Source organism: Acipenser ruthenus, chromosome 1, assembly GCF_902713425.1.
Source record: "Acipenser ruthenus chromosome 1, fAciRut3.2 maternal haplotype, whole genome shotgun sequence".
Taxonomy (NCBI): Eukaryota; Metazoa; Chordata; class Actinopteri; order Acipenseriformes; family Acipenseridae; genus Acipenser; species Acipenser ruthenus.
The window spans coordinates 35,412,011-35,437,418 of NC_081189.1; the positions used below are offsets into that span (position 1 = coordinate 35,412,011).

The 25,408-nt window shown below is 36.8% G+C and overlaps 1 protein-coding gene across 3 annotated transcripts; it reads left to right on the top strand.

The window, feature by feature from the left end:
- The first annotated feature begins 1,215 nt into the window (after positions 1–1,215).
- LOC117421420 (NAD-dependent malic enzyme, mitochondrial-like) lies at positions 1,216–24,400 on the top strand. Of its 3 annotated transcripts, none has more exons than XM_034035835.3 (16): positions 1,216–1,411; positions 5,785–5,909; positions 8,265–8,398; positions 9,263–9,412; positions 12,992–13,067; positions 15,904–16,065; positions 16,800–16,903; positions 17,120–17,229; positions 17,685–17,782; positions 18,815–18,928; positions 19,048–19,162; positions 19,962–20,104; positions 20,239–20,341; positions 20,696–20,766; positions 21,554–21,652; positions 22,503–24,400. In XM_034035835.3, exons 2-16 carry the CDS (start codon positions 5,802–5,804, stop codon positions 22,665–22,667), a joined length of 1,752 nt encoding a protein of 583 aa, XP_033891726.1. In that variant the 5' UTR covers positions 1,216–1,411; positions 5,785–5,801; the 3' UTR covers positions 22,668–24,400. The 3 variants fall into 3 exon arrangements, with proteins under 3 accessions (XP_033891726.1, XP_033891727.1, XP_033891728.1); XM_034035836.3 differs by having other exon boundaries at positions 1,216–1,407; XM_034035837.3 differs by having other exon boundaries at positions 1,216–1,355.
- The last annotated feature ends 1,008 nt before the right edge of the window (positions 24,401–25,408 follow it).

Consider the following 25,408-nt stretch of genomic DNA (forward strand, 5'->3'; position numbering starts at 1 on the left):
ATCGATCTTTCACATCAGGAATACAAGTATAAATAAATGTATTTTAGGTTCACATTTCACTTTCACAGTATAAAATATTTATGTAAAATCCCAACAGTCTTACTGCACCAGTAGAGAAATACCAACGATCCAGCCCTGGATACCTGCTTAGCTTACTGTGTTTCATATGCTAGTTCCTGTCTCGTTCCATACGCTGTATACAATATCACTGTACTTGTATCCCCATACAAGTGCAATATTTTTACAGTAAATACAGTACCGGTGTTCAAACTGTAAACAACTTATCAGTGTAACTTCAGTTTTTGTCTCTCCCTTCTGATACAGTATCTGAACTGGAGAAAAGCTGCATTGACACTTTATAACACAGACATCTTATTCAGCATTAATTTGATAACTAAATAAATATTAGGTCTGTAACGTGGTTATCTTTCCTAATCTATTAACTTTTTTGCTGCGAGAGGAGCTGCATCTTTCTCCGGGAGTCGAGACGCTTCAGCCCCGCTCCGGCAGCCGAACCCGGGACGAGCCCATTCCCTCTCCCCCTCTCCCCCTCTCCCACTCTCCCACAACCCGCTCTCCTTCTTGCATTTTGTTGGTTTGCTTGTCTGTCGCTTCGAACTGAACTCCCCACTGCAGTTTAGCCAGGCTATAGTTTAAAAACTGCTGATTCAAATTATCCTCGAGTGGGAATGTTACCTTTTTTATTTTTTTGTTTGTTAAAAATATAGCGTTGATTACATTGTGCTTTATGCATGGTTAATTCACGGAAAGTTACATTTTTGATTCACTATATGCGTATTATAGAGAGGGAGTTATTTTATTTTGTATTTTAGTCAATGTGTGCTGTTATGTGTCCCGCAGCGTAAAGGTAAGGAGTTACGAAAACATTTAGCGGTTGAGGTCCTGGGGTTTGCCACTTATTCTTGTAATGACGCTTGAGCGTGATGACGAAATGCAGTAACCCCGCCCACAGCCTGCTTCGGCCCCGAGCCAGATTCAGATATGATGCAGGGCTGGAGTTTCATGGCTTGGTTCCGGCTCGGCTCCTTTTATTTGCTAGTGTAAACACACCCGTACCGTGAGGGCGTGGAGCACTCACGGTACGGGTGTGCTAGTGTGAACGGGGCATTAGTTTACACGCAAGTCAATCACAATTCGCTACGCGGAAGCCGCGTATGTGCACTGTATGAATCGTACAAATTGAATGGCTAATGCAGAGCGTCTGATGTTGCCGATGACTGCCTGTGATTGGCGCCTTTGGGCCGACGACTCTCGAGTGGTTAGGTCCCGCCCTCTTGCCGGTTAGGTTGAGAACTTCAGATAAAGCCGGGGGAGACCAGCAGCAGCCAAACGAGGTTAGACAGATTATTGGAGAAACAGTTTGCTATCTTCTTATAAAATAGCTGTGTAGGTAAGCATATTAAAGCTACTTTTCTATACTGTACACCAACCTAGCTACAAACATATTAGTTTGTGATTAAACAATGTTGCTGTGTCTATGCAGTATGCAGTACACAGTGGTAAAGTAAAATTTGAAATCGTCACCGTAGCTAGATGTAATGTTGTTAATACGTATTTATTTAAATCGAAAAAGTGTGTGTGTGTGTATATATATATATCAAATGTCTTGTCAGAATAAAATGTACTTACCAACATAAAAAGCATAAGTAAATCACATTGACGTGCATTTGTATTTAAGTAAAATGTGGGTTTACTCAAAATGTGGTTCACTGATGATATGAAAAAATGTCATTTTGTTAAGATATTTATTTAATGAGAATAATTGAGCTGTAAAAAAAAAGAACTGCAGTATGCTAGCATGACAGAAAGTAGTGATAGTCTCTTGATTTTACTTAGTTTCATTTTAATCAACTTGTATTATTTATAAGGTTGTAAAATTGTGATACTTTATTCCATCAGTACCCATTGATATTCTCTCAGTGGCAAATGCAGCTTCATACAATTATTAGATTAAGGTAAAATCCTATAACTTAAAAAATACACTGACTGGCCATAAAGTTTGATTGCCCTGCTGCCAAGCACCTGGTGCATGGAGTGTGCGCTCTGGTGCAAAACATGGCCTTTTCAGGACCACTTGGAGTCTGTCTTGATGGACTGAAGCACTGTCTCTGCGTGATGTGATTTAAATTAGATTATTGGCCAGATATATATATATATATATTTTTTTTTTTAATTCGCCAAGTGAATCTTAGGACAGTTTTCAAAAGATGTCCTTGCAGTTGTTACTATTTTAAAATTTGCCTTTTCCATGAACCACTGCCTGCACACTCCTCATGATGCTATTCCAAGTCAGTAATGTTTGAGGAGTGGTAACCAGAGTTGCCTAACCTTTCAAACTGAGTGGCGACTGCACTGACCCAAGCAGAATACAGTACAGTATACTGAACACATTTTAATATGTTCTAGGAAATGCCAGCTACAAGGAAATCCACATCGCATTGTACATGGGTCAATTTATAAAAAAAAAATAATCATTACATCCAGAGATTCTGATGAGATAGTATTTTACATTGTAAAAAGTACCAGTAATCTAATACTACAAAGTGATGCATTGTGTTTGTGTCGGGTGGCCCTTATTGTACAATAGATATCATCTTGTGCAGTTTTAGTGAAGATGAATAATTCTGGTTTCTCTTACAAGAGGAGACACTCTAAAAAGGAATCTAATAAGCCACAAAAACAGAAGTTCTCAGAAACTGTAATTAAAACAAACTTTTTTTTTAACTTAAGGACGTATCACTTATCAGCAGGATGGCATCACAAGATAAGATGCACTGGACAAATCCATAACTGCTATATGATTGATTTATTATATGGGAATTATAATTTAATACACTACCTTTAGTGAATTCCTGCCTATGTGGGCAGTTGGGCCCAAATCATTTATTAGCATTATAACCAAGGCATTTTCACTGTAGTTTGTGTAGTTTACAGTTCTGCTTTTGCTACAGTTTTACATTGGAGACGGGAGTCCTGTGACACCTCTGACCTTCCTTCCCAGTAGATTGATTAAAATCTTTTTTTGCAGACGAAGAGGACCAACATATTGCAGAGTCATATGGTTCCACTAAACATGTCCTTGATGCTTTCAGTAATCTCTGAATTATTGTCAGAAGAAAAGCTTCTTTAGCATTTTCATTGCATCCCGTAGGTTTATCAAAGAGAGAAAATATCCTGTTACAACTGGAAGGCACATTTAAGTACACCATGAAAAGAGTTCAGCTTTGTTGTAACTAAAATTTACATTGGCTTCAGCCATCATATTTCTAGTCTTCAGTCTATAGAGCAAACATAAACTCTCTAAAACCACATGTTTCAAGTTATATGATTTGAAAAGCTGAATGTAATACGGCCTCCCATGACCTTTGTTGTAAACACCAGTTACAGATAGATTTCTAAGTTGATATCTTCCTTCATAATAACCAGCAGAAGCTTTAAGATTACTTTATTGGGTACAAGAGCAGTAACTGCAGTTCAGAGTTCAAGCTCACATAATACAAGGTCTCTTCATTTGGATAGTGGCAGCCAACTCCTAGACACATGACATCTGAGGCTTTTGACTATATTCTAGGTTTTTAATATTGGTTAAAGACAACTCTTATCCCCCAGTTGTCATGGACTGATTTCAGGATAATTCTGCACATTTGATTTAAAATGTACACCAGCAACTCCTAGAAAGTATATTTAATGTCAAATCATTTAAAGCAAATTGTGGTTAAATCATATCAAAGGGTGACTTAACACTCTTCTGAAAGTAGGTGAACTTCTAAGGTAGAGTAGCTGGATGTTTTATCTGGCACTTCAATCTGATGCAGTCCCTCTGTTGGTTCACTGTAGTACCCAGGTGCAGTCCCAGGGTGACAATGAAGAGGTCAGTTTCTACAGTGTTAGCACTAGAGATGCAGGTCTATTCCAATAGTATGCTAACATTCCCTGATAACTTGGTGTAGCGGATAGGTTTTTCATACAGGTTACTTTTTGAGATTGAAGTTATTCATATAACCAGTTCAAAGAAGAACTGTGCAAGAGTTTTAGATTAAAGAAACAGCATTGACATTGTGTCAGGTAATTAATGCCTGTTGTTTATACCAGAAAGCGATACTATTTCTAACTGCTAACCTTAATGGCTGTTAAAAGTACAACATACTGTGTGCTACTCAATATGGATTGTCTTTAATTGCTAGCATTTATGGTGGTGACTCCACCTATTCTTGTGCAAGACATTCACGTGATCTTTGCAGTACTACAACACAGTCCTAATATACTGCACAGTGCAAGTCAGCATGTGATAAAAATAACTTTACCTCATTTTCTTCTCTCATTTTTGTTTCAGGGAATAAAGATGAATTATTCAGTTTAATGAATAAGGGAAGTGCAGATATGCTGTTTACAAGCATGCTCAAAGGCCACAGAAAGAAACAAACAAAAAAAAAAGGCTTTTGTAGCATTTTTGAACATTTGAGCACCTGATGTGGCAGAATGTGTCAGGCCTTTAAAGAGGTCATATGTTAATGTGGGTGAGATTCCAGCAGAGAGCAGTTTCTTTGGATCAGTTTTTTTTTCTATTCATTATTTTATGCATTGTTTTTATGTATACACTGATTTTTGTGGGGAGACTATTTATTGAATCTGATTATTAATAGACATATTTATACAGATGTATCTTTTGTTTGTTGCTTTTTCACTTTTATTACTGATACAAAAGAAACCAGGATTTTTGTTCACTGGAAAGGCAACTTTGTTTCAGGATAGAGCAGTTCATTTTTACCTCTGAGTAGTTTTGAGATTGTTAATACTGTTAAATTTGTTTCCATTCCTGATAATTTGCCATTGCACTCCAGAATAGGACCCAAATATCTCTAGCTTGATATGAATTCTTAGTATAGACCTTGACCTGTCTAGCTCCAGTCGATTGTGTAATGCTTATTTTATTATTATTTGTTTTTACAGAGGATTACAAGAGTCTTTTATATGGATAGAGATTCAGTGTGTTAACAGCAGTTCACCTCTAATTACTTTTTCTGTTGACTTGGTCATGATTTTGTGCTGATTAAACACTGTTCTTTATCTTCAGTAAACGTAATCCTTGATTTGTTTTTACACAACTGAAAAATAATGTAATAATTCCACAGCATTCCTTGTTACATTCTCAGAAAAACAATTCTGTGGCTCATTGAATGGTGTCAGTGGGATCTTTAACTCTCTATGGACAAAGGCTGTTTGTAGGCAACACACTGCTACAGGCTCTATTCACAGAAGTCCTTTTCTCAAAAGTACTGTACTGACACATTGCTCTGCAAATAAGTTTTCTCCAAATTCATCTGACTAATTTAGGTTTAAACATACTATTAGTATTTTCTGTACATTGTACTATTTATATAAACAGAATACTTCGTGAACGTCCACTCACTTGCTTGTCAGTTATGCGGCCATCCTCATTCGTGGAATAACCACAGTACTCGAAGAACATTCATGGAGTATCCTATAAATAGTACAACAATGTTCCTAATGGGAGAATTGTACTGTTTCTAGAGGATGCTCCATGAATGTTATTTATGCAGAACTTCCCGGTGGTTCAATTTGCACATTTTATTTTCCTTTCTGACAGGACTTTGTTTTTTTTAAGTGGATGGAAATTGTGTTTGATTCCCCCAAGAAGCCGCCAGTATGGAAAGTGTTCTCTGAATGATGAATGATATCTCTGGGGGCAGAGATTCACTACTGTTCTGTCCCAACCCTCTCGTGTTATTCCTTTCTTGCCAGGTTAAGCCCCGTGAACGATGCTGTCCAGATTGAGGGTGGCGATCAGGCCGTGTGCCTGCGCGTCCCGCACTTTACACACCAAAGAGAAGGGCAAGCCGCTTATGCTGAATCCAAGAACAAACAAGGTACGCATGTACTGAATTGAACCAGGAATTGTAATGATAAGATTTTTTGTTTAGGAAGTACATTATTCTTACTGTTCCTTCCTCAGAGTCCCAAGAGACTTTGTATTGTACATATCTGCATTGATGGAAGAGATCCCACCAGGCATAAACTGGGATGGGAAATTAGCTGGTATTTCTAATCACTTTGTTTTCTCGTATTGGTTGTTTACCTTGAAAAATATTATGAATAGTACAGTCAGCACCGCTTAATCGGGATACTGATAATCGGGATGTCTGCTTAAATTGGATACAACACTAGGAGATGGTTCTTCCCAATGCTGTTTATGTCGTTTAATTGGGAAGATCTGCACTTCAACACACACAGAGCTCAGATGGTGAGTCACTGTGCCAGCTGGCGGAGAAGCACAATAACAAGATACTTGACAGAACCAAATAGCAGACAAAAAATGATATCTCCTAGTACCAAGTCCAGGAACTGGAATGGTAGGCAGTGTCCTTTACAGAGTTGAGGACCAGGGACTAGGAGATTCTTCTAAGATTCCTGATGAATATAAATATATATAAAGTGGAGGGATATAATAGAGTAGAGTGTATAGACGTGTACGTCTATGTATGTATGAATGTTACACTTCAGTTTCTCATACAATCAAGAGAACTGCTTGTCCTATAGTGATTGAACTTGCTCAGGACTTTCTTTAGCACTTCCTTTCAAGGCTTTTTGCCTGAATTTCTGTATGTCATTTTAGAGTTTTGCATATATCTGGAGAACCACTTGTCCTATTTTTTTTTTCTTTAATCATTTGCAATCCTCTGTTTATTTTTTTTGGCAGGAAAGGGTCCTAGCAAAAGGGCTTGTGACACACTGTAGAATCACTCCAGTCAACAAGACAGAAATGCAGTTTGTAGAACATTACATTTAGACTTCCTTTGTCTCGCATTGTCTCGCAGCACAAGCCAAGTGGTATCAGTACTGAATAGTACATTGCTTCCATGTGTTTAAGCCCCACTTTTTTTAATTTTTTTTTTTTATAACAAGCAACAACATTAAGGAATCCATTAAGTGGAGTATTCTTTACATGAAAGCATTCTAGGGATGGCTGGAATTTTTAGGGTTGTTTTTTAAGAACTCACAGGATTGAGTAATCCTGTGCTTTGTTTTGCAATCATTTTCAATGATTTTCTTTGCATAGTATACGTGCAGTAGCGTACTTTGGTGTTTTAGACACAGTGACAACTGGCATTGTTAATTTATAATGCCCAACGTTAAGTAAAGCCTCTACAATGTAGTATAATGATCCACTGAAATACGATATTTTTACATATTCGATGGATCCCTAGAACCAATTAAATTGATTGACAGGTTCTATTATATGTTGCTTCTGTCTTTGACAAAATAAAGGCAGCTGGTGTTTTTGAGTGTCTGTACAAAGATGGTACATTATGAAAAATAGAATTGCTCTGGGATAGGAACAATACCATTTCCCCTTTTACAGGTGAAAGGCCTGTTCTACCCTGTCTCTGACAGCTGAAGAAGAAAAGCTACACTATCCTATTCTGCCGAGTCACATGTTTCCCCGGTTATCAAACACAGATAGCGCAGGCAGGGTGTGCTGTATTAGGTACTTGACTAAATACTTGGAGTGGTGACAATGACCCATTGATGAAGTCCAGCGATAAGAAATGTCAGTTGTAGTGTGCTGTTTTGAAATAGCACTGCCTGTCTGCAGAGTCAGATAATATTTCACTATTTGAGATTAGAAACCTCTGAAAATTCATCCACCAATCAGGAAACTGGATTGCAGGCACACAGTAGTTTACCACAGAGCTTTCAGAGAGAATGCTTACCTTTTAAATTGAAACGGAAGGAAAAAAAAAACTTGAAATCATAAATGAACCTGTAAATTAGAGATTTAAATTGTTTAAAATAACTTTCCAGCCACTGTTTACCCGTTTCTAATGGCAATAATACCACCGATTAACCGGAATTACAAGCAGTAATGCCTTCTAATCGGGGTTCTATTGCTTAAGTAGGGGTATCTATTTGTGCATCTTGCATTCCTTTTATATAGATGTGAACTGGTCAGGGAGCCTGACTGTTAGGTTTTTTTTTTTTTCTCAAAGACCCAGTGAAGGGTGTACTATTATTTGGTAATGCTTTTATTTTTAGATTAAATGAAATGCATTGGCTACATTCAAAAAGGCAATGACTTGATTATGAATGCCAGCTAAACAAAGTTGATATGACTGTACAACCAAATGCCATAAATACATGTGTAATGTTTGTTTTTCTCCCCAGCTTTAAAACCTTGAGTGCCTGTAACTGTACTAACCCTTTGTACATGTTCTCCATTCCAGGGCATGGCATTTACTTTGAAAGAAAGACAGCTCCTGGGTCTGCAGGGACTACTGCCTCCTAAAATAGAGACCCAGGAAATTCAAGCCATGCGCTTTAAAAGAAACCTGGAGAAAATGGCTGATCCCTTACAGAAGTAAGGAGGGGTGGGTGGATTGGGTGGGAAAAGTTGCCTATACCTTACATAATTCACTATAGGATAGAGTAAGAGTTTTCTATTTTGATGTATTAACAATGCTTGTGTATTACTGTTGCTGGAATAAAGTGAAATTCAGAAAAGTCCCTCCTTGTGACCAGCTCCATAATAAAACTCCTATGCAGAGCCCTTTCAATAAGGGTGCACTCTGAAGCTCTCTCCATTAGAACCAGCTTTCTGCAAAGACTGATTTGCTCCCTTTTGATGGATAGAGGAGTTTGAAGATTGTTATTGGCACATTACACCTCCTATTGGTCAAATATTGCAGTGGAGTGTATAGCTGGTTCTCTTAGACCAAATAGCATCACATTTATCTTAAATTTACTGTTTCCTTATCCTTTATGATGTTTGCACAAATTCTGGGTAGTTGTTTTTGCATTTAGTCAATGATATATGTGTTTTGTTTGTTTGTTTTTACTTTTTGATAAGTGTGTGTGTGTTTCTTTTATGAGCTCAGGAGCTACTCTTCAGTTCTGGCTGCCTGCCTGTCATACACCTACTGTGTGCATCAGACAGTCTTTTGTATTATTCAACGTCAGGACCATATAGTACGCAGGAAACTAGACCCAAAGTGCCAAGTCACTAGATGCTGCTGGCTCTTGCTTCTGTAAAGACAATTTGGCTCATCTAGCCTGTTACTTATATTTGTGATGGGCAAGCTCTAGGACAGCAGCTCCTGAATTCAAGAATTTGATTAATTGCAATAAGAAAAGAAAATGTGAAGAAACTGGCTTGGGGAATGCACTGAATGAGCTGGTTTTCATATTTTCAGTGAAACTGCCATTCACCTGTCTGTTTGTTTAGGTACATCTACATCATGGGAATCCAGGAGAGAAACGAGAAATTGTTTTATAGAATACTTGAGGAGGAAATAGAGAATCTCATGCCAATTGTCTACACTCCCACCGTGGGCCTGGCATGCTCACAGTATGGGCATATCTTCAGGAGACCAAAGTAAGAACAGATGGAGGAAGAAATAATGCATAGTCTGTCTATAGATTTTAAAGCTTAAGAATTTATATATATATATATATATATATATATATATATATATATATATATATATATATATATATATATATATACAGACATGCTCAAATTTGTTGGTACCCTTACAGCTCATTGAAATAATGCTTCATTCCTCCTGAAAAGTGATGAAATTAAAAGCTATTTTATCATGTATACTTGCATGCCTTTGGTATGTCATAGAATAAAGCAAAGAAGCTGTGAAAAGAGATGAATTATTGCTTATTCTACAAAGATATTCTAAAATGGCCTGGACACATTTGTTGGTACCCCATAGAAAAGATAATAAATAATTGGATTATAGTGATATTTCAAACTAATTAGTTTCTTTAATTAGTATCACACATGTCTCCAATCTTGTAATCAGTCATTCAGCCTATTTAAATGGAGAAAAGTAGTCACTGTGCTGTTTGGTATCATTGTGTGCACCACACTGAACATGGACCAGAGAAAGCAAAGGAGAGAGTTGTCTGAGGAGATAATAGACAAGCATGGTAAAGGTAAAGGCTACAAGACCATCTCCAAGCAGCTTGATGTTCCTGTGACAACATTTGCAAATGTTATTAAGAAGTTTAAGGTCCATGGAACTGTAGCCAACCTCCCTGGGCGCGGCCGCAAGAGGAAAATCGACCCCAGATTGAACAGAAGGATAGTGCAAATGGTAGAAAAAGAACCAAGGATAACTGCCAAAGAGATACAAGCTGAACTCCAAGGTGAAGGTACGTCAGTTTCTGATTGCACCATCCGTCGCTTTTTGAGTGAAAGTGGGCTCCATGGAAGAAGACCCAGGAGGACTCCACTTTTGACAGAAAAACATAAAAAAGCCAGACTGGAATTTGCTAAAATGCATATTGACAAGCCACAATCCTTCTGGGAGAATGTCCTTTGGACAGATGAGTCAAAACTGGAGCTTTTTGGCAAGTCACATCAGCTCTGTGTTCACAGACGAAAAAATGAAGCTTTCAAAGAAAAGAACACCATACCTACAGTGAAACATGGAGGAGGCTCGGTTATGTTTTGGGGCTGCTTTGCTGCGCCTGGCACAGGGTGCCTTGAATCCTGTGCAGGGCACAATGAAATCTCAAGACTATCAAGGCATTCTGGAGCGAAACATACTGCCCAGTGTCAGAAAGCTCTGTCTCAGTCGCAGGTCATGGGTCCTCCAACAGGATAATGACCCAAAACACACAGCTAAAAGCACCCAAGAATGGATAAGAACAAAACATTGGACTATTCTGAAGTGGCCTTCTGTGAGTCCTGATCTGAATCCTATCGAACATCTATGGAAAGAGCTGAAACTTGCAGTCTGGAGAAGGCACCCATCAGACCTGAGACAGCTGGAGCAGTTTGCTCAGGAAGAGTGGGCCAAACTACCTGTTAACAGGTGCAGAAGTCTCACTGAGAGCTACAGAAAACGTTTGATTGCAATGATTGCCTCTAAAGGTTGTGCAACAAAATATTAGGTTAGCGGTCCCATCATTTTTGTCCATGCCATTTTCATTTGTTTTCTTATTTACAATATTATGTTGAATAAAAAATCAAAAGCAAAGTCTGATTTCTATTAAATATGGAATAAACAATGGTGGATGCCAATTACTTTTGTCAGTTTCAAGTTATTTCAGAGAAAATTGTGCATTCTTCGTTTTTTGTGGAGGGGTACCAACAAATTTGAGCACGTCTGTGTGTGTGTGTGTATATATATATATATATATATATATATATATATATATATATATATATATATATATATATATATATATAAAAATATATGAGCCCAGTGAATTTATTTGTGTTTTTTATCATTTCATTTCACAGATTATTTTATTTCATATTATAACAGATCCACATTTAATAAAACAACTCAAATAGATTATTAATATTGTATACATCATGTTTTAACTACATACATATATTTTTATTAAACATCTGATTTCTTTTATTTATTTATTTTTTTCTAACATTTTGACAAATAGACCTCGCACAGAAAAATAATTTAGTTACCATAATTTCTCCTTAGCGGCAGTAACGGTAACTTAGTTCCCCACTCTTTTTAATTAACTGCCTATTTACAGTAAATACTGCCCATGCCCTCTATAAAAATACAATAAGATAAAATAAAAAAATATATTTTACTGCCCTGCTATTGTGGGACTGTCATAATAATTGCACATACAGCAATCTACCCATTTAAAAAAAAAAAGGAATTGTATTTCAATCCCATTGCACTGAAGCAGGGCTTCGGTATACAACAAACTTGGGGGTTCTCAGTATTTAAACCAAAACAACATTTGCTCCAGTGTAATGTTTACACCATTTGAAATAAAACAAGTAATTTGCGTACTAATACAAAATGTAAGCAAACAAGCCATTTTTCCCAAAAGGAATAAACAGCTAATGCTTAACAATGGTATCTTTTGACTCCTGTTCCAGCCGACCTTTGCAAAATCTGCACATCATTATTTTGTCACCATCAACTGCATACATCCCCTCTTTGCAGTGTTGTTGAATTGTTAAGTGGTTTAGGCATTTTATAAACAAACGTCTCTTCACTTGCATCACAATTTGAATTCCCAAACGACTTGCTCCAAAATATACATCTGCGCAAGTGCTAATGAGAGCTTCCGTTTCCCTTCAGACCGTGTCTATGGTAACGGCTGAGCCTTGGCAACTACGATTGCAAGTATTTATTTAAAGTATTTTTTGTATAAACCTCCCAGTTTAAAAATGCCATTCTATGCTTGCTTTATAATGTTTTTTTTGTTTTATTTAGTTTTATATGTTGCATTTCGTTTTATTTTGTGCTATTTTGTATTTGCGAAAAACACAGGTTTTAATCTCCCTCTAGCATTATATATATAATTATATTGCTCTGAACGCAGGCAGAGACAGCATAGCAGCAGGGGGCGTGGCCGTGGCCCCTATGTGTGTGCTTTTATTTTACAGCAAGACCTATACAATAATGTAACACGTTAAAGTAGAAAAATATTCCAGGAGTAAAGAATTAACTACAAAACAAAAGATGCCAAATAGCAGTTCAAGTTAGACATTGTTTTGTTTATTCCCGAAAGAAATAGCACATAAAGTTGACACCGCATTTTATTTATTTTTACTTTTTTTAGACAGATATATACAGTCGCAGAGTGGTAAATAACTGCAGGGTATTTTTTTCATTTAAAATACAAACATCTGATTTTTGTATCCGAATACATGTCAAAAAATATGCATTTGGATATATGTCCCAGCACAATATATATAAACATACAGTACTTAAAAGCTAATGTCCTTTTTAGAATCAAACAATTAAATTAACTTTTGCTTTTTACATGAATGATTTAACTTTTGATTATTACTATCTGTGGGTTCTTTCTTCAGACCAAACACATATGCATTTACTCTTATTTATTGCCACTTTTAGATTTCCCACAGTGTCTGTATTTTGCATGTTTAATGCCCAGGTTTGCTTTTACATGGCTACTTACCTTGTGTATGTTGTCATTGACATTACAGGGGGTTATTTATTTCCATCTTCGACAGAGGCCATATAAGGTCCATTCTGAAAAATTGGCCAGAAACCGATGTAAAGGTAAGATTAGGGGGAGACACTTCGGGGGGGGGGGGGGCGGGACAGGAAATGCAAACTGAAATGTGAATATAATATAATTTAGCAGACACGTTTTGTTTTATATTTTCTTTCCACTGCTGGTATGCTGATTGATTGATTGCTATATACATACATGCATGTATACAGTTGGCGCCACTTTATCGGGACGCCTCAGGAGAAGGAAAAATATCCAGAATTAGCGGGTGTCCCAATTAAACAAGAGGCAGTTGAGACGACATTAGTCACACTTTTTTGATTCTTAATGAAAAGAAAAAGAATGAAATCACATCACATTCTGATTAAATGTTAAATACATAATTAAAAATATGAGTTTTTTTTTTTAATCCTAAACAAAATTAATCACACCTGCGTTGTTGCCATGCCAACTTTCTTTGCAACAGCAACTTAGGCAGTGCAGACTATCCTATCTGTCTATCTACCTATCTATATCTAGATAGATAGATAGAGTATATCTAGATATAGATAGATATTATGTTTGTGCGTTCGCAAAAAAAAAGAACAATACAAACATTGCAACATCAGGAACAGTTCCCACAGATTTTCTATTTTTAACCCCCCCCACCTATGGTGGCAGACCCCCACCCCCCCTCTCAAACCCCCCCAAGAAGGACCTAATAACCCCAGTTCAAACCGAGAAAGTTGGAGATAGTTTTATCAGAGATCTCACAGTCTGCTGCCGATCTCCAGGCTTGTACGGTCCCCTCCCTCGCGCCGTGGACCTGAGCAGTGGAAAGTTCCATATAAATAATATCAAGAAAGGCAAGGGTCCACTGACAGAAAGGAAGGGAATGTGGAGGTTGCCAACGAAAAGCAAGCTTTAAGACCGGCCAACCAGATTTGTTTTTGTTGCAATGATTGGTCAAGGGATGACTCATCAATCAGCAGTAACACTGTAGCAGAGCAAGGAATATTCTTGTCAAGAATGGTGGACAAAGCTGAAGAACCCGATCCCAGAACTCAGCCACATCCGGACCCTCCCAGACCATATGTAAAAAGGAACCCATGGTGCCCTGGGGACAGAACATACACACCCGAGTAGGGATGAACTTCATTTGATGATGTCTGCGAGGGGTTAGACATGTCCTATACAGAAATTTATAATGAATCCGCTGATGATTTGGATTTTTGGAGGCAGAGCTTAAATTATCCCAAACAGTTTCTCAGCAGATTACTTCATTTTCAGAGGATAAATCTCTGTTCCAGATAGTATTAACCACCAAAGGTTTATAAGAGGCCTTTAGTAGAAGAATATAGTGTTTGGAGCCCAGGCCTTTAGTTTTGCCCCTTGTGTGTAGTATATCATGCAGTGCTCATTGTTTTATTAAAATTACATGATATTGCAATTAATACAGCACTTGCTAATTTCAAGCATGACAGAGTTGTAATTGATAGGAAAACATTTTAAACTGTGGCAATTTTGTTCCACAAAGGGAAACCCATCAGCTATGGTCACTGTTGCTTGGTGGTGAAAAGGTGAGCAATGGTTTCAGTGTAATGATACGCAATGCACACAACGCATCAGACTGTCTAAAAACCTGCAGGATTCTTGCATGATCTTTCTAGATAGAGTGGACAGAGCCATACAACATGAAGAATAACTGCCCTACTGTTCAAAGTTGTCCCCACCTCTCCAGCCACAGGTACAGTTGTTGCTGCCCCCACCTCTCCAGCCGCAGGGCCAGGGATTAACATTTTTTACATTTGATTTGGCTTCAATAAATCTGGCTTTAAAAAAACCGTTACATACTTGGTGCATGTCTCTTTCTTCGGTGCTATTTAGTGTCTCAAGTTGTGTTTTCACCACTACATTATGTGGCAGCTGTGGTTGTTTGATTTTCCAGGATGCCTTCTGGAAAACAATGGAAATTCAATGGCAAAATCTTTGCCATTGAATCTTTAATCTTTGTTAAAGTAACGTTGAGGTTTGGTTGCAAAAGTCCAAAAGGTTAGGAAATTGCCACGCAACCTTAACTCTGCACCCTTATGTGTATGTTTCCTGTCCTTGACATCGGCAATGACATCACTAAGTACGTGACAAATTCTCCCCGAAGACTGGCCATACGGATATAACACTGGGAAATCATAGTCCTTGTGATTGGTAACATGTTCAGTAACTGCATTAGCATTCCCACAATGTTTGCTGTCAAGCTAATTATTTCACCAATGTTCTAAGTAAAACCAATAAACTCGGAATACAGTAGTGCTATAGAATTAACCAGGGACCTTCCATGTATTACTGGAACTAATGTAAAACAAGTCATAGTTCTCCAAACGCTATCAGCAATATTCATACAAACAGTATTTTCTGTATCTGGAATCTGCAACATTGGCTTTCTTGTTTTACATTTTTATGTGGCAAAAGGAGTCACTGCATTTTCTGCAGTATGTGTATGTTTGCACTGTGATTAACCATTCTTCTTTCAAACTTTACAGTTCACTATGCATGCTTGCTGACATACTGTTATGCTGGAAGCCAATTATGACATTAAAATGTTTAAGAACAATTGCAGATTTCCATTGTGAAGATCATTGTGAAGATTTAATGGTACTCAGTGAAGGACATAAACAAGAGGTGGATTGTAATGCGTGGATGTTATGCTTACAAGAGACATAAAACACTGCTTCATGTACCACAGCATACATGTATCAACAGTATACCATACAGTACAAACTAATGGAAAGTGTTAACATACATGTAGGGTTTGCACTGTAAATAAGACGGTTTAGCCAGGTTGGAGCTGATGAAGGGAATGCAACTGTGTACGGTGGGAATGCAACTTGTCTGAATTCCTTGCAGGCAGTGGTGGTGACTGATGGAGAGAGAATCCTGGGGCTGGGAGACCTGGGCGTATATGGGATGGGGATTCCTGTGGGGAAACTGTGCCTTTACACAGCTTGTGCTGGAATCAGACCCGAGAAGTGCCTTCCTGTCTGCATTGATGTCGGAACGGACAATCCAGTAAGCTTTCCAATATGTTCTTTATGTCTGAACAGCACCCTTTTCATAGAATGTTTGTTTTAAATAACTAATTAACAAAGATTTCAAACGTAACGCTATTGGAGTCAGCGACATTACCACAATTTTTCCAAAAATCTTTTCGTTCTTTGCCTGCTTTTTACCAAATGCTGGTATACGCATTATTTTATCAATACAGTGTTACAGATTAAAAGTCCTAACTGCTGCTTCCTGGTACCTATCCACTTCCTGCTCAGAAAGGAATTGGGTAAAAAGAAGCAGTTGTTGAAACACCTATAATGTGGTATAATCTCCAGATCCGTAATTAAAGTAACAACACAACAAGGTCAGCAAAAGGTATAAAAACCGATGCTGAGATTTAATTTTGTACTGCTGTAACTAACACAGCAATATAATTATGAGGAATGCTGATGATAATTGGAATGTGTGATCTATTGAACTGCAACCAATGGAAATGAAATCTGTATTCCAGCTTTAGTGAAAGCAGGAATTGTACAAGGTAAGAGCAATCCCCACTCTGCAGCCAAAATGTGGTGTGGTTGTGGTGGTTTAAAGGAAGTGTCTTATCGGGGGAACCCTGTACTATCGAATTGCTATACAACAGGTAATGATTTGTATTATTACAGTAACAGACAGCTTTCCTTGTGGAGATTCAGGACAATTGTAGGAATTAAGCATTTTGTGAAATTGTTAATATTTTTTTTTTTTTGTTATAGTCATTGCTGAAGGATCCCTTTTATATGGGTCTTTACCAAAAGCGAGATCGTTCCGAGCTCTACGATGAACTTATTGATGAGTTCATGGAAGCCATTGCTGAAATGTAAGAAAGTCTGACTTTATAGCAACACCAAGGCAGTCACCCTATCGGAATACCATTGTGTGCCACGATTGAAGCCTGGGATCACTTCTGTTTTGTAGAAGGTCATTTATTGTGATTCTGTTGAGATCTATTATTTTGGATTAATCATTGAACAGTCTAATAATATTAGTAAGACAAAATAAATAGCCAGGGCTAAGTTTATTCACTCTTGCCTAGATATGGTCAGAACACCTTGATTCAATTTGAAGATTTTGGGAACCATAATGCCTTCAGATTCCTGAGAAAGTACAGGGAAAAATACTGCACCTTTAACGATGATATCCAGGGTGAGTTGACTGCTAAAATCAATTTCATTCAGTTTTTTTCAGAGATGGTGAAAGCATTGATTTGTAACATGCAGCAACTGACTTTGCAGATTCAAAAATAAGATGTGTAGATTACTGTGCGTTTAACCTTTTAATTATGTATGCTACATAGAATGTGAACGTACATGTTCCTTTTTACATTGTGAATGGACAAAAGTATTGCTACTTCCTCATTTAGAACCTATACTGTTATGTACTGCAGGTGGCACCGTTGCCTAATCATGTTTCAATGTGATTGACTTTACATACAACAGAGTTTGCTGAATAAGCCTTGTATAAAAAGAGTTTTTGTTGCATTTTTTTGTTTTTTTTACTTGCAGTGAAGTTGATTCACTGCTGTATTTATACTCATATGTGTAATTGAAGAGCACTGCTCAGTTTTGTAAAGTCTCTTTTCCTCCTTTCTGTTTGCACAGGCACTGCAGCGGTGGCACTGGCGGGGCTGCTGGCTGCACAGCAAATCACCGGTAAACCCATCACAGAGCAGAGGGTTCTGTTCCTGGGAGCAGGAGAGGTGAGACTTTGTACCTGCACTGAATCTTCTGAACGGGTTGAATCAAAACATCCATTTGGATATGATAAATCACGTCTGAGAAATCAACCAATCATTCAGTACGTTTACATGACAAAGTGTTTTCGGAAAACTGAATCAGAAAACTGATTTTCTTAAAACGTCACTTTTCTGTGTTTACATGATTAACGATAGAAAGTCTAATTAGAATTCAACTGTATACATGGATTTAAGTTTTCGGAAAACGCAGGATATTTTCGCATGTAAAGTAGTACCCTTACGATTTGAACAGACCGGACATTTTCTCTGCGATAGAATGGAGACCAATCCAATAACAAGTGCTTTATCGAAGTGTCAGGTCTTAAATTCAAAGATTACTATCCTATACCTCTTTTCAGATTCCCCACAATATGCAATCAGCCTTTCCAACAGCTCATCCTGTTCTATATTGCCAGTTTCTTTTGCAGACATTATTTTAAATTATCACGTAATTTTAAAGCTGGAAAACATGTGCTGCTTCAGTATGGGCTATTAAAAAAAAAAAATACATACGGACAAATATTACTTTTCCGAAAACTGACCTAAGGAATATTCCGATACATTTTCCGAAAACTGTGTTTACATGACTTTTGATATCGGAATTAGTTTTCGGAAAGCATAGTTTTCCGAGAAATATCGGAATTCTTATGCTCATGTAAACGCACTGATAAGGATTTGTCAGAATTCTAGTACATCTTGTGTATACGGTGTCCTTTGCATGAAGCAGAATTCTAAAGTAGGATTATTTAATAGTATTGTTACATATATCTTGGTTAACAATATTTTTTGTCTTTACTAGCCATGTTTAAAAAAAAAATCATCTTAATTTGTACGTTTAAAAAAAAATAAATGTATCTATTTCCAGAAAACCCTGGCTGTAGTAATTTCCATATATTGTAGCCAAATTAATTTAATTTGTGGTGGGTAAAAACCTAACCAAGTCCTTAAACCCAATTAACAGTATTACAGTTTTAACGTCCTTTCTCCTCTTTTCAGGCAGCCCTTGGAATAGCTGGTCTAATTGTCATGGCGATGATGGACAGTGGTGTATCTCAATCGGAAGCCAGGAAGAAAATCTGGATGTTTGACAAGCACGGTTTGCTGGTACAGGTGAGGAATGGTCAAGGCAGCAGAGTTCTGTTGCTGACTAGCAAGTCAATGTTTTATCATAAGGTACTTCAACACCCATATCCCTATGTATTAAAACTTAGTCTCTTATCCTTCTTCAGGGCCGATCAGAGGGTAATGACATGAACCAGGAACAATTTGCTCACCAACCCCCTGCAGAAACGGTGAACAGTTTTCTAGATGCCGTTAATGTGCTCAAACCTACTGCAATTATTGGTAAGAACTGACAAAAGCTTGTATTTAGCATCCCTATGAAGGGAGCTTATATTGATCTTTAAATCCTCCTCCGCCACTGCACCTGCTACTGATAATATACAAGAAACCATTTAAGCTAGCAACTTCATATTTTCAGTGTTGTTGAAACTCCTTGGAAAAAATCTAACGGCATCTCCTTCGCTTCACACTCTCTATACAGATATTTTCTGTTGGTGTTGTACAAGAAAAAAATTACCCTTTAGTGCCAGTTATTTTATAAAGCTGCCACCACATTGTCAAAAGCTCATGGTTATATTAATCCTTGCATGTTAAATGTGTTGCTGATCATGGCTGCCATATTGAGATCATATGACTAAGTTTCTGCTGTGGAGGCAGTACACCTTTAGTTATTGTCTTGTAAATGTGTACATAGCTGCATTACCTTTTTTTCCCCCCAGCAAAATTTAAACAGCATTAATTTAACCTCTGGCCATGTCAATGATACAGACACTACATTTGACAAAGTGTATTTAAACAGTAGTTGGTACACTGCTGTATTCTATGATTCTCTCAATAAAGTTAAATTACAGGCGGTGTCCAGTAAAAATGAACCATTTCACATTGCTTCAGCCTCTGGACATATCAGTGCTCTTCTTTCACATATACATTTACTCTATTTGATGTGATCTGTCATTCTGTTTTGATTATGCCCCCAGGATGCTTTGATTTTGTTCACAAAAACTCACAATTCTTGAGTTTTTGAATTTGTCATCCTCAGATCTTTAATATAAATAATTGGCTTATTTACACTTTTTTACAGGAGTGTCTGGTGCAGGTAGACTTTTCACCAGTGAAGTCCTCCAGGCTATGGGCACCATCAATGAGCGCCCCATTATATTCGCACTGAGCAATCCCACGGCAAAGGCTGAGTGCACGGCTGAGGATGCATACACATTGACACAGGTACTGTACTTTCCATAACATATACTTTACTAAACTCATATTATATACTGCTGTGATTGTCTAAATACAACAATTTCTGTTTTTTAAACAGGTTGTTATATAATAGCACTGAATTGATCTTTTCTCTTCACTAGGGGCGTTGCTTGTTTGCCAGCGGCAGCCCTTTTGAGCCAGTGACATTGAGTGATGGCCGTGTTTTTAAACCAGGTCAAGGGAACAATGCCTACATATTTCCAGGTATTAAACGAGACATTATTGCAGTACAGATCAACTTGCACCTTCAGTGCTTGTCAGGCACACTATGTAGGATTAGACATTTTTACAGAAAGTGTCTTACTGATTTCATTATAATACAAAGTACTTAAGGCATGTATAATGTTAGTGCTTTAGACTTCAGTGTTTTGGGAAAAACCCTTGGGCGATACAGACCAAAAGATACTGGCTTTTTATATGAGGTATAAAATGTATTTTATGATTCTTATGGTCGAGTTTGCTTATGCATATAGGACATAAGTCCAATTCCAATTTCATTTTAAAGTAATTTAAACGTATGTTTCAAACACTTCTAACCACTCTCTTCTTTGATTTCAGGTGTGGCTCTTGCTGTGATCCTTAGCGGAGTGCGTCACATCAGTGATCAGGTGTTTCTGGAGGCTGCAAAGGTTTTTACTCACTTTTTACACCTTCATGAAAAGAAGTTTTTATCATGTTTGCATCAATACACGTTTTTACCTAAGCAAAACTATTTAGACTCTATGAGCAACAATATACAAGTTTGGTCAGCCCATTTCTGTATAATATACCACAGAACCAATCAGAGGACAGATAGTTCTGCGTTGAGTTGTATAATATTTTGATTGTACTACAGATATCCATGTGGCTAGATTTACACATCTCAACACTGAGTTTGTTTATATTATGCAGGATTATTAAACATGGTTGGTCATTTTGCATACTACTACAGGTTTTACATTGAAGTATCAGGAAATATTAATAATGTCATCTTTTTGGTACCTTGGTTGCTTAGCACATGCAGCACTAGTATGTAGACCTTTCAATATTGAAATAGGAAATGGTGACAGATGTAACCAAGTGTGCCCACCTTCCCGACTAATGTACTGGTCTTTAATTCCTCATAGGACAAAAAAAAGTGCTGAAGATTAATATGTAGGAGCTCCAGTTTTATTCTATGCTGTCAAGTGCTTACTCAGTTACTTATTTTGGTTAGAGGTCGTCCTGGATTTTTCCGATAATCTAAAATGTGTACTGTAGCTGAACGTTCAATTGTGAATTTAGTTAGGATAGAATAAATAAAATGTATGTATTTTATACCAGCCACCTCTTTCCATCTGGAGCAATAATCCAATTTGCTTGTGGGAGTTGACTCTATTACCTACGCTGCTACTGATGAAATAACACCGTTCTTCAGTTACATGCTCTGTTTTATAGGCACTAGCCGAACAGCTGACTGAGGAGGAAATGAGTCAGGGCAGACTCTACCCACCACTTTCTAACATCAGGGAGGTTTCCATACGCATTGCAGTAAAGGTAAGAGGTTATACTGAATAGAAGCTTCCGAAACCGGTTCGAGATGGGTTGGGTCAGGTGCAGTTTCACATCGGAAGGTCATGTTCAGATCACGGTTAGGCGTGTGGCATCGGCAGGCATCTTTACCTGCGATTTAAAACTGCAATTGATTATATGTGCTGTATTCATGACTTGCACCGCTGTAAACAACACTACATTTGCCTGCACAGTAAGTTTAACCAGCAACAGAGCAGAAATAAACTGGAAAGGTAAATTATTAATTTAACATGGGTGATTTCCTAATTTGTGGTTTGTTTTATTTATTTAGTTGTTTTACTGTGTTCTTTTGTATGATGTTTGTAATTGTTCTGGGTGGTTCTTAGCAATTACTCTTGTGTTTTATTTACTTTTTGGTACAGTGCTAGTGAATTCAGAAATGGAATAAACACAATATTTGAGAACCCTTATTGCAGTAATAATCTGATATTGATTTGTGGGCCAGAAACAAAAAAAAATTAAAAAATAAAATTGAGATCTGTGACTGACAAGAAGGAAAAACAACCCTCTACAATCTGTTTGCTATAATATAGATAGTTGAGTGGATTTTACACATTTTGATTTACATCATGTAGCATTATTTGTAATTACTGAATTATGGTTTCAAATTAATTGTCATTTTGAGTTGGATTTTTAAAAAATGCTCTGAACTCGCAGTATTTCATATTTTATTCATCAGGCAGTGGGAATTCAAGTTTCCCTTAAGCTTTGCAAAGAATGTGGATTTGGCATGTCTTTTAATACATATCCTCATCATTGTCATATAATAGGTGCATATGTTGTATTGACACGTTCTTGTTTTCTGTCTGTGTAGGTCGTTGAATATGTGTATGCCCATGGCGTCGCCTTCCACTATCCAGAGCCTTTGCATAAAGAGCAATTCATCAGATCGAAGATTTGGAACATAGAGTACGATTCCTTTTTGCCTGACCTTTATGATTGGCCAGAATCTGCAGCAAAACCGCCCAAACTCAAGTGAAGTTACTGTCCCCAAACAAGGAGACCATGAGCAAAGTTAGTACTGACGGATCAGCCCCCTTTTGTTTTGTAATTTCACGCCCTTTATTTGTTTATTTAATATCATTTTCATATTTCTTTCCCTTTTCAATTCTACCTACCACAGGGATTCTATTTCTGCCTTTTAAGAAGGTTTTCAGGTTAATGTCACTAACATTGGATTAAGCTCACTTATTTTAAGTAATTTAATCGATACAATCAATAGCATTTAATGATTAAGACAATACAGGGCTTCATCTCATTTTCCCCTATTTGTCATCTTTTGTGGGTATATTGTGCCTTTGTTATACTTGTCTATTAACCACCTTACTGTGTTTATTTTACCAATTTATTTGCTTTTAATACATCTAGTTGCAAATCGCCTTTGGACAAGTATTCAATAGCTACACTTGTCATACAAAGAAAAAATATATAATCTTATAAACCATAGGGCTCTCTTGCCGTCCAATTTATAACAGAAATTTGGTCCATTGCATTACAGGGCCATTATTTATGACTTGCATAGATTTAAAATGTCCTTCATGCTTATAAAATTATTTCATGTGATGTGACTTTTTGTTGGTGAAAGCAGATGAAGAACAAGGGATGTAAAAGCTTTGTGTAAATCATAAATCAATGAAACACAACACAGTTATGTCAGAATGCAAAATGTTTAACTAAGACTGACATTCAGTGAATAAAACAAATGAATAAAATCCTTTTGTTTTTTACCAACTGCCCCTTTTTTATTTTCATCTATTCTAATTTGTTAATACATATTAATAATGAGTGTAATGTGTTTTATAGAAAGTGAGTCTACTTGAGTGCACTGAAGACCATTATTGAAACTCCTGTTGTCTGAAATTATTTACCAAAAGTATATCTCCTCATCATTGACATAGGTGTGAGATGTACTGCTATAAAATAGCTTGTTTTATGGACTTTATTTTTGTAATAGTCTGTTGCCATTTTTAAAAATGCAGTACATCAGATTTGTTACCGTACCTCTGTTCCAGTATGTTTATATTCTGCATATATTGTCATTCTGCTAAATAAAGTTTTATTTTAGCTCTATTTCTAATAATTACCCTTTTTTAAAATCTAGATTATGTATTTAAAAATCAGATTTAATTTACAATTCTTACACAACAAAAAAATCTCTAACTTTGATTTTAAAATACCTTTTGGTTACCTTTAGAACAGCTGGTTAGTTTTAAATAAATATATTTTCGAAACAGACACAATACAACACTGCTTAATCTCAAGTCAACAAACTAGCTTTATTTGTGTATTTCTTTGTTATTCTTTATTTTAGGATGTTTTTGATTGGTACAATGCCCATAATGTAAAATGTATAAACTGTTGTACCATTCAAAAGTAAGTGTTTCTTGGTATTCTGATGTAGAACCAAGTATATAATCTTTTACATGCCAACAGTTTCACTTCCTCTTCCTAATCAGCTGGTGTTTTGGATAGTGTCACATGATGAGGACCCAAAGGTGACTCAGCTGACAAAGTTTGGTTATTTACTCTGAAGAAACTGAAGTCGTGCATTGTCACACAATTATATCTTTATTTCTTTAATTGTTTGTTTATTTACTGTCAAATTGCTTTAGCCATTTTACATTGTATTACTGTATTTCTTTTTTTGTATACTAAATCAAATGTGTAATCGTGTAACATTAAATGTATTAAATAATGTAACTTAGGTGATAACATGTCTGTGATGTTCCTTTCTGGCAGTTGTTTTGACAGGAAGCAGAAGTTATGCAGTTGTACTTAATTTCTTGGGATTTAGATGACTGTACTCAAGATTTTCCTCAAACAGAATCCCCCCCCCACTGTTTGTCCCATCCATACATGATCATACAGCCTGAGGAGGGAGGAAATATTGTACAATATCCAAAGTACACATAGTTCTGCAAACTTCCAGTTTTCTTCTAAAACTACTGTAAATACAGTTGCAAGTACAACATAGAAACACCAGAAAAAATAAACAATGTTTTAAACAACAAACTCCATATGTGGGATGAACTGAATACACAATATTTAACTCTTGCGCATGTTATTTACTAAAACCTTTGTCTGATAATGTGTTACTCTGTGTTATTAATATTATGGGTGATTCTATGTGAAAAGTCAGCACTTACATACAGAATGACTACCCTAGTATAACTACTTAAATAGTTTTGTTATACTGAGAAACAAATACAAATTGACACAGATGCACATATTAATACACAGATGATAAACCGTGTATAAAAATATTCTGGAGCGTTATTTAACGCTAGGTCACTTAACACTTGCATAAATATTAGCTTACTGGCTGGCTGATTTGAATAGAGTTCTCTTTCCTAACCCTGTACACAGGTTTGCAGTGTGTAAAGAGTTAAGCTATTGCATAGAATATACAAATTGCCTTTAATGATTATCACCTCCAATTCCTTCAGTGTAATTTGGGTGGAAAACACTGACTGTTCCTTGTGAAATATCTTGTCTTGGATACAGGAGCATATGCCAAAAAAGTGCCTTATTGTCAACAGGGTTTTCAGTTCTGCTGTCTTGCCCATTATACTGTAAACCTGACATGTAATACTGTTCTTGTCAGGCATTATGTCTGCATAATAATTTGATCTATCTTGTAAGAGAGCCCATTTACACAAACCTGCTGTTAAAGAAATATCATGGAGAAATAATATAAAACAGCTGTGAAGCAGTAATTAA

Excerpts from the sequence above, each read along its gene's own strand:
- LOC117421420 (XM_034035835.3), top strand. The coding sequence starts at position 5,802 with ATGCTGTCCAGATTGAGGGTGGCGATCAGGCCGTGTGCCTGCGCGTCC. Across the intron at positions 16,904-17,119 it reads ATGGAAGCCATTGCTGAAAT|ATATGGTCAGAACACCTTGA; the intron begins GTAAGAAAGTCT and ends ACTCTTGCCTAG. Across the intron at positions 17,230-17,684 it reads CTTTAACGATGATATCCAGG|GCACTGCAGCGGTGGCACTG; the intron begins GTGAGTTGACTG and ends CTGTTTGCACAG.